The sequence below is a fragment of the Ambystoma mexicanum genome, chromosome 13, assembly GCF_040938575.1.
Source record: "Ambystoma mexicanum isolate Mex_15411 chromosome 13, UKY_AmexF1_1, whole genome shotgun sequence".
Classification (NCBI taxonomy): domain Eukaryota; kingdom Metazoa; phylum Chordata; class Amphibia; order Caudata; family Ambystomatidae; genus Ambystoma; species Ambystoma mexicanum.
Window position 1 is genome coordinate 178,914,409 of NC_090938.1, and position 10,427 is coordinate 178,924,835.

General features: G+C 45.6%; 1 protein-coding gene across 3 annotated transcripts in view; it reads left to right on the plus strand.

The window, feature by feature from the left end:
* LOC138521052 (osteocalcin 2-like) overlaps positions 1 to 7,314 on the plus strand; it is a 241,332-nt gene extending 234,018 nt beyond the window's left edge. For all 3 annotated transcript variants that reach the window (XM_069633574.1, XM_069633571.1, XM_069633572.1), the window contains one exon: positions 303 to 7,314. In XM_069633574.1, coding sequence (XP_069489675.1) covers positions 303 to 544 — 242 coding nt within the window. In that variant the 3' untranslated portion in view covers positions 545 to 7,314. The remainder of the gene's footprint in view (positions 1 to 302) is intronic.
* The last annotated feature ends 3,113 nt before the right edge of the window (positions 7,315 to 10,427 follow it).

A 10,427-nucleotide genomic window follows, 5' to 3' on the forward strand; every position in this document is an offset into this window, starting at 1 on the left:
ATAATAAGGCTAATTGTGTGGATTGTGAATTTGTAGAAAGTTCAAATGGGATGCAGAGTTTTTATTTGAATGTGTAGAGTGCTAAAAGGTGTGGCAAGGATGTATATTTGCACATGTGGGTTGTTAAAGGAAAGTATTGAAGCTGCTGAGTGAATGCGGGTTGGGAAGAGCAAAAGTTAGGGTTATTTTTCACCCTATTCATTTTATGACTGAGATTTTGCAAAAATAGTGTAAATTGGTAAATCCACTGAAAATTGGATCAACATAACTTTCTGATGTATTAAACTTCTTTTGCCTTGCAGTTGACAGATATTCAGCTCCAGAGGACACACTTGTGATTTCCGGCGGTTTATATGATGCACCCCGAGTGTACAACCCCACCATGACGGTGCTGGAGGATGAGGAGCTCCATCATGATTACGTATCATTTGGTTCCAGGCCTGGACAGTTCAGACTTGAATTTTTGCCTGGGGAAAAGGAAGCAGAACCTGCTGTTACCAGCCCAGCATTTGGGACTTTTCACTCACCACATCATAGTTTGTGAAACACTTTCTCCTTAAACCTGTACTTTTACACATAAGGCTGTACAGATAGAGTTTCTAAGAATATATTTTATTGAATTTTCTTTTTTCGTGTAAGTGATAAAACATTTGTTGTCATATTCTACAAAATGTGCATTGCATATTCTGGGTACATACCTGTGTCATACTTTGCGGTTCTAAATTGTTTTGTGGAAATCTTTGAGTGTTCAATTTATCATACATATTTCAGAAGAAACAATTGTGTATGCTTGACTAATTGGTGTATTATCTCTCTCTATGTATATATGTATAGGAGGAAGGGAGATTCCCACAAATAGCATTGATGAATAGTAGGAAATAGCACTCACTTGGAAAAATGTTACAAGCTTCCAGTGACCAGAGATTTATGCATGTGTCAAGAAACTATGAATGAGTAACTGAGTGAGTCAGTTGAAGCACAATTGAAATGACCTCCAGATTTTTATTTTAATCACTGACAATTGTGGAGTCTCACGAAAAACACTAATGGCCTCTTTACACGTTGTGCGGTAAGGGAATAACGGTACCGGTAAGCGATTACCGGTACTGCTAAATTCCCTAGCCAATTACGACCCGGACTTGCCGCTATTAGCGGAACCGGTAAGTGCGGTGCCACTAATAGCAGCAAGTTCGTGGGCGCGCGCGCGCCCCAGACCGGAAATAGCGGCATGTCGCTAATTGCGCAGCATCACAAGCCATGCGGACATGGCAATAGCGGCACGGTAAAGACCCAAAAACCCCTTACCGGCATGGCGCTAATACCGGCATCGCGAACCACCCGTTAAGAGACATGAGCAGTGTTCCCACCTGCCACAGGTGGACACATCCAGCACAGGTGGAGGCAATGGAGACTTGCAGCACAAAAGAGAACACCACACCCCTTCCCACACACCTTCCCAAACCAAAATGGTTCCAATACTGGCAGCATTACATGGGCTGGAGTACACGATTGCAGTGCGGCAGCACCAACAACAGGCAGCACAGAGGAGATGCAGGAGGAGGAGGAGGCCTGGACAGGCGCAGCAAGCACCACCAGGGCACCCAGAAATACCACAGAGCCAGCCACCAATACCCAGGATCCAAGCCAGTGCATTTAGCCAAACACCTGAGCACATACATACCACGTACCGTCTGCACCGGGATACCATCACCAGCATCGTGGATAAGATACATGACGACAGCGTGAGCCTCATAGACATGAGAACTGCAATCCCCCCTCTACTGAAGGTGGTGACTGTTCTCCACTTCCTGGCCACAGGCTCCTAGCAGCATACTGTGTGGCAGATGCATGGCATCTCACAACCAGTAGTCCCATACACGCCGGACCAGGTACACAATGCCCTCCTGAAGCTTGCACATGAACACATATTCCTGCCACGGACTGTCCAGGAGATTGCAAACACCAAAGTTGCCATCTATTCACGTGCAACCATCCCAAGTAGCTTGGGGGCCATCAACTGTACCCATGTGGATTTGGTGGTCCCACATCAGAATGAAGTAGTCCACCGAAACAGAAAACAATTCCACTCCATCATTGTCCGAATGGCATGTGACGCAAACAAGATAATCACACATTGTCACTCCAGACATCCCGGCTCAACCCATGATTCAATGGTCCTGTAGAACTCAACCATACCACGCAACATGGAGCGACAAGCCGGCCAACGATCGTGGCAACTTGGTGATTAGCAGGGCATGTACATGGCGGTGTGATTGGGGGGGGAGAGAAACATACACCAACTGGGAGTTGACTGTCGTGGGTGGGACAAATGGTCATACAGATGTACGCCAAGATTACACATCCATCCACACCCACATTTCACATCATGCCACACCACATAATACACAAATCAGCAACATGCCGTCAAGACAGTCATACAGAATTTGGGCAGCACAACATCAATACAGCAATGTGCCCTAGAATGCATGCAAAGGGATCACCCCTAGCCATAGCATCTGACCACAAACCCATAGCACCACTGAAGTGATACTTCAAAGCATAGCAACATGGATGTTGGAATGGCAGTACACTGGCATTGCAGTACTAAATTTGCCTGGGCCCAAGGACACCTGAGACCTGGCCTCACCCAGGACATATCTATTACTGTCGGAGGCATGATTCGGGCATGTCGACTTGCATGGGCGAGCTCAGCTTTGCACATTGCAGTCACGCAGATCGTCTACATGCATGCTGTCAGTTGTGATTTCCAATCACAATGCAAAGACGATGTGTATGACATGTACAGGCCACGGCAGAGTTGGCCGGTAACAGGTACCCATTCTTCACCCCATACAGGCAAAGCCGGCTATCCCCTGAAGAGGTGGCTCCTAACCCCTGTATGGAACCCACAGAACCAGCAGGAAGCGGACAACAATATTGCACATACCTGTACCCGCGTCGTGATGGAGCAGACATTTGGCCTTTCAAACACACAGCTCTGGTGCCTAAGCGTGCCGGGTGAGGCTCTCCTGTACGGCCATGACAAAGTGCCGAAGATAAACATGGCATGTGTGATGCAGCACAAAATGTGCATCAGATGGTATGTGCCTATGCCACCTGACATGCAACCACCAGATGAGGATGATGTGGATGGTGATGAGGATGGTTGAAATGGCCCGCCAGGACATGCAAGAGGCGATTGCCAGAAGGGACACGATGTGCGTCAGCATCTGATGTATCAGATTCCATGAGATACAAGGGAAAACTATTATGGATGGAGATGGGTATTGTTGCTCTGATGCATGTGGTGAGTCCCACAAAGAACCATCTCCCCAATACAGTACACATACACAATGATGAAGACCAAGCCTGTGTTTCAACTTCTCAACAGTGTATTGTGAACAAAATTCAAACAAAAAGTGCATGGCCCCAACTGTGCAAACGACCTCACCCCTCTCCCCCCACAACACTCCCAAAAACACCCTTACCCCCCTCCTCCCACAACACTCCCAAAAACACCCTTACCCCCCTCTCCCCACAACACTCCCAAAAACACCCTTAGCCCCCCTCCCCCCACAACACTCCCAAAAACACCCTTACCCCCCTCACCCGCACAACACCCCCATGTGAGCCTCATAGTGTGTACGTGTCCTTCTCCACATGTGCAACCTAGTCCTTGCTGGCCCTAATTCTCAGTGCCTCACCGCCATTGGGTGGTTGGAATGTGGTGCGCCTCAGGTTGCGCAGAGAGCGGCGCAGGGGGCTTGTTTGCCGGGAACTCCCAGAGGAGGAGGTGCCCGGTTGATCCTGTGTTGTGGGTGGGCATTGGCGCTCAATCGCGTCAGCTATACGGATCACGGCCTGCCTGAGTTGGGCCATTTCATTGCAAATCCTGTTCGTGCAGGCCTACATGCCCTCCCTTGTCTGCCTTGCATACATACAGAGGTCCTCCCTCAGACGGGCTGCCTCGGCCACATGCTGCCCTACAAGCCCAGTGATCTCTGCCTGCCTCTGGCTGATGGATGCAACGTCATGTTGCGTGCTACGAGCAGGAGAGATGACTGCTGCGCCTTGGTCCATGCCTCTGGCATCAGGTGAGGACACCTGGGGGCTCCATGCACCTTCCACGGTGTGGGTGGCTGATCCTCCATGGCTACCTGACCCTGATGACAACCTTGGGCTTGCCTCAATGGGGCGTGTTGGGCTGGGGGTCTGGCTTCGCTCCACAATGTAAAGTGCTTCCTCCTCATCCGAAAGTGGTGCAGTGGCTGCTGCCTCACCAGGTGAACTGGTGGCAGCAGAGTGCGTGCCTTACGTGCTGATTTCACATGCAATGGGATACACTGCCGTGGGTGCAACAATGGCAGCAGCCATGGCCTCAGGCTGCGTGGAACTTGTGCTCCTGCTGCCTTTGTCCCTCTGCTGCTGGACACTCCTCCCGGTTACCCTTGAGGTGGTGGCGGTGTCCCCTGTCGCATCTCTCCTGGGCTTTTTTGTAGATGGGGGAGCAGGTGTCGCAGTGCGTGGTCCTCAGTTTCTGTCTGTGATCCTGTAGGGGTGAGAAATGGGGAATATCATCGTTTATGGTTCTACCTGCCATATGCTGAATGTTTACGTCATGCCGCTCTATGCATTGGGGCCTCTTTATTGTGGATTCCGGTAATGGGGATGTCGGGTGGGTCATGCATGAATGGGTCTGTGTTGCACGTGTTTGTGGTGATGCATGCATGTATGTTTGTGGCTGGATCCATGGCCTGAATATGGACACATATTTGGGGGGCCCCTCACACTTCACTGTGCATTTTTTGATGAATACACTCACCTCCATCGGATGAAGTGGCCACACCATGCTCCATTTCTCCAACACCCTCTATCGATTCCACTCCAATTGTGGATGTGCAGGTCTCCTCCCACTCACGGAGTTTCAGAGGTGAATCGCCGCCACCTCCTGTGCCCATTGCCAGCTTGCGGTTCACTGACAGTATATTTCTGACACGGAGCCGGAGGTCATCCCACCTCTTACGGCAGTCCTTGACTGTGCGGGTGGTGGTGCCCACCGCACTGACTTTGTGGGCAACCTCTGCCCAGATGGCCTTCTTCTTGAGGATGGTCTCCCACCGCATGTCATTGCTGAAGACTACATTTGCATTTGCCGATAGTGTCTCTGTGAGCATGATCAGCTCCTCATTGCTGAATTTTTCCTTACGTTGGCGATCAGCAGCTTATTTTACGGCCTTGGGCATCTTTGGGCTATCCGGGATGGATTTGTGTCCGAGTTTCCTTGAAAGGGGTCCTGGATGCGGAGGATGGCAATGGATTGTGTTTTTAAAGATGGCCGCCGTGCTCTTTCCCGTTCCTGTGCGATGACGCTATTTCTGGTTCTGCATTTTAACGGTGACCGCTAATAGCGGTGACCGCTATTTGCATGCAGCGTGAAGGAGGAGGTGCTATTAGCACTTTAGTCGAAGCCGGTAAAGAACTTTTTGGGGGCTTTTGCAGCATGGCGGTAGGGCCATTACCGGCATGGCGCTATGCTCGTGTCTGCGTACTCGTAATAGTACGCAATTAGCGGACTTTTGCGAGGGCGGGGACGCAAATAACGCCATGCCGGTAAATGGCTTCCTTTACCGCACAACGTGTAATGAGGCCCTAACAATTTGATGTACAACGTTTGATCAACAGCCTTCTTTAAACAAATCTCTATAGTGTAAATTATTTTTAGAAAAGAAAAACTTTCACCCTCATTTGTGAAACACCTTGTGAAATGAAGATCACAGTAAATGTAGTTTCTACGATGGTTTTACGCTTGGTTCCAGTAAGTGATCATTGTTTGATCTTAATGTCTGGCAGGGACTAGAGTGGCATTGACAGCTTGATGATTGCTGAAAGACATCTTTATGGACCAGGCAGGGAATCTTAAAAGAAACTCTTCCAGCAATGAGCAGACAGTATCTTTACCTGCCTGACACTGATAGCAACCCTTAAAGGCACAGTAAAGAAAAAGAATGGGACGTGAGCCAAGATGTTGCCATTGGTAAAAGAATGGATTGAGGACGTCATCCTGTAATCAATCACCTCCCTCTTATACTCACATATTTCTGCTTCCTCTTCTTTTCAAAAGCCCCCTTTTGCCATGCATATTCTACAATCCACTGGCTAGTAGATATCATTGCTTTAGGTACTTCAGGAAATTGTTTGTGCCATGAAGTTGAAATTCAATTAAATGTTTGATGGCCCCAAAAAGAAAGCTTAATTAAATGTTACTTTGAATATGTTACACAAAATGCTATGTCAAAAGATAGATCAAGCACGGATTTCATTTGTTGAAATAGACTGATCATGCATATACTCATATTCAATAAATGTGTCATGCTCGGTGTATGTGTTACCCTGCCCATGGTTTCTCCTCCGGTGGGTTGTAGTAATTGAAGAAGGTAACCGCTGTCACAATTTGTTAAATGAGTTTATATGTGGACGTTTATTAGCCATACAAAAGAGAGATAATACTTGGGTTAAATTTGGAAACAAATTAAATAAATTATACATTTATAAAGGGACAATAACGTGCAAATACAAAGGTCAATAAACCCAATATTACATTTGTTTTGTAGTTTTAACATGATTTTTTTCTTTATTAGTTGACACTGCCATTATATTTTACGAAACCATGCAGTTTGAATGTATTTAAATGTAAATATGAGCAAAGATATTCTTTCTAATCCTTTCGTTTTCAAAACATATTGCTCATTGAAAAGGATTATCCAGTAACTGATACGAAGTCATGTTTCAGTGATGTCTCTGTATTTCCAAAATATTATCAAACAACTCAAATTCCTTACTGATAAACCATTGAGGAATTAATGTTGGGCCTGAGCTTTCAATGTCCTTCCACTCTTGTCCTTGCTTAGTGACAACTGCTTCTGAGCTTTACCACCAGTGTTCACTGTATGTTTACAAAAAGTCATTAAGAGAAATCTCACAAATTAGACATGTACTCCTCATTCAAATTACTACTGTGTCTATAGAGACCCTCAATTAGCAGTGGCTGCATTTCCATGCATTCGGTGAGTCATGCAAGTGGTACTATTTTCTATTTATTTCTTGTTCTACATTTATGAGTGTAAGGGACTGAAACCGATACATGGCACGTATGTATGTTCATCTGTAAAACAAGTAATTTCCAGAGACAAAAACAATCTCACAGACGTCATGACTATTCTTATGCACAGAATTACATTTTAATGTTTTCCTTGTTTTATTTGTTACAATGTTTTCAACAAGTGATAAAGTGCGTTACTAAAGTTACACACATAAGTTAATAAGGAAACATTGTTGTGGTTTATTTGTGGTATTTTTTCTCTAAGTTTCAGAAAAAAATTACTCCGCAAATCCAAAACATGATGGGAAAAGAAAAGAACTGGCCAAATTAAAACTGAAGTATGGGATTATTGATGAAATGTGTGGCAAAAGTATTAACGACATGACAAAGGAAATGGTGTGACATCAACTAAGATCACAAGAGTGTAAGATTTTAAAGCATTACATTCAAAGAGAAAGGGAAAATGTAAATGAAAACCAAAAAAAAGTCAGTGAGTGATTAAACCCTTTAATGTACAAACACAAGCACACACACCGATGCATTGGTCCATTAAATATTTAAGAAAAACACATTTCAAACAATAATCACATAGCAGAAATATGTTGATTATTATTTTGTTTTAAACAAAATAATGGTTTTGGCTTTTGTATAGGCATTTGCCAGCCACTGCCATCAGTTTCCTAAGTACTCCACACCATTTGCAAACTGTTGTTGTTTCAAGCCAATTAGTAGCCCCACCATTTCCCGGGTATTGCATTTTGAGGTCTCTCTGAGGAAGTGGGCGGGCTACAGCACCTGCGTTCTTCAAACAGTGTGAGCAACTGGACAAATGATGGCAATACTTTACACCTTTGAGAGTACCCAGGGGTATGATCAGCATATGCAAAGTAGTCCCCCCCCCATTTGTGGGCCCTCCCGTCATATGACAATTGCCATCTCAAATCCCCCAATGAAGCCATCAAATGCCTGGCAAATACCCTATGTGTACGTTATACCGTAGAATATCCAGGTGCAGCTAAGATACTAAGTGCTGCCTAATATGCCCCCCAAAATGTCAACCTATGGATGTTATAATCACTGGATACAAGCTATACTCACACGCAGGTGCTGCTGTCTTGCTAAGTGTAGCCTCAAATGTCCCATTAATGCCATTGTAGGACAGGTACTAAATAAATAATCTTCAGTGGGTAGTATTGTTTTGATGTCTAGGATAGCTCTGCAGAGGGGTCCCCCTACCCCAGAGGAGCCCCAAATAAACAATGTTTTAAGTGCTGATAAACTTTTATACTAAATCTAACCTAGATGTACCAACACATGTCGGCATCACCTTCAAACATATTTCTACAAAACCATACTATCAACGCTTCTTCAAATGCCATGCAGAAGCATTTAACTGTAAATAAGTCAGACCCATTATATGCCAACACTTGTTAGACATGTCTAGAATTGTTGGAAGTTTTAAGGAAAAAACGTACCCTTGCGCTGATCTAGTTCCGAATTCTATAACGCCTCCTGCTGCCAGTTCCAGGGTTCCTGCAGGACAATGCTCCCAAAGTACCGTATATTGAGGTATGTCACTCTCACTTTGCCACTACATCACAGCCTTAATAAAGACCCATTGGTTGAAACACGTGTTGGCTTTTCTCCATGTGAAAGGCTCTAGAGGTGCTCTTCAAGACTATGGAAAACCTTCCCCATTAAAATCAAGACTACACGTACAATCTTTTCTCAAGACTCGTTATTTACCAATGCTATTACCGCATTAGTGAATACCTTTAGAATCCAGCGCCACAAAGATAGGGTTTCAATTTCTTCCGTGTTACAAATGGCTGCTGCTTTTAAGTGGCATTCACGACAGAAACCTTTTCTGTGTAGATCCATTTGTGAATGGAGTAAACGGATCCTTTGCAACTTTCACTTCTGAAGTAGGGGGATACAGCTGGAATCCCTGATTGGAAATAGCTGTGACATCTTTTTAGGACAAGGGATATTGCACCCATAGTTGTGCGGTACTTCAAGGAATCCACAGGCTACAGAGCTCTCAAGTTTCCTGTGGCCATGCGTGAGAAGCCCATACAGTCCTATGTTTGCTTGGAATTCTGCAACTTGTCATTTTCTTACATTTCAGATGGTGACGAAAAAACTACAAGTCCCAGAATACAAAGGGAAAAAAGAAGACTGGATATCTTCTAATGCAGGGCCATGAGAAACCTGAAAGCTCTGACGTCACCTCTTACCCAGCCTGCTCCTCTTGACATCCACTTCCCTTCAGGGTTTCAGCTTGGGACAGCATGCCCAAGTGATTATTCCAAGGGTCAAAAAAAGAAGGAACTGTGTGAGCAGATGTAGCAGTAGCGAGTGTATATTTAAAGACAGCTGTGCTCTCACAGCCAACCCTTTAAGAAACAAGCATTGGCAATCCCAACAGTTTTGGCTTTTGCGTAGGAATGGGAAAGGCACCTGTCAGGCACTGACATAGTGATATTAACTGGCCATTGATTATAGCAGCTGCAAAATTGTGTGAATTTCTGTTTATATACAAACAGGGCCTGCCAAATACCTGCTACTTATAAACAAGCCAAAACTGCTGGCTTTGCTAATTCTTGTTTTCAACCAGACTTCACTGAAATACATTTAGGGTCCGATTCATAGAAGGTGCGCAAAAATCCTGCGAAGTCCCTCGCGCTGAAAACGACTGTGCGCGTATTCATGGAATTCGAGGGGCAAAGTAACCCGAAGAAAATCAAGTTGCCTCCGGAATGCCCATGACACGCCCCCACGCGGAGCAGATCCAGCTACATATTCCAACTTTTGCACAGTCCGCATCACCTCCATCATGCACCCTGTCAATGCTGCGGGCTGTCTCCACGCCCCGCAAACAAGGCAGCACCCCGGTGATACTGTACAAGGTCCCCCGTAACTCCTAACTGCAGCCTGATAAAATGCGTTACATGTCTTAAAACTCAAGTCAACCCCAGGGAAATCTGTGTGAAAACCTCCGTAAATGATGGCTACACCCAGCTAATCAACATACGAACAGAGCACCCCTAACTTCAATCAGCACCTCAACTGCTTGCCCGCACCCCTAAATTCCTGACTGTACCTTACCTTTGCGTGTTGGTTCCCATGCAATTGGGACTTTGACCTCCTATCGTGTGGCGGTGAGATCACGAGCTTTGCATGCAACTTTCCCCAACGTGACGTTGCGTATTCAGAGCCATGCATATGCTTGGGTTTGCACATTGCATGGCTTTTGATTTCTTTGCGTAGCCGCCCCCCAACACGCCCACGTAATTCCTTGTTCTTCATCATTCTACTTGGGGAATGG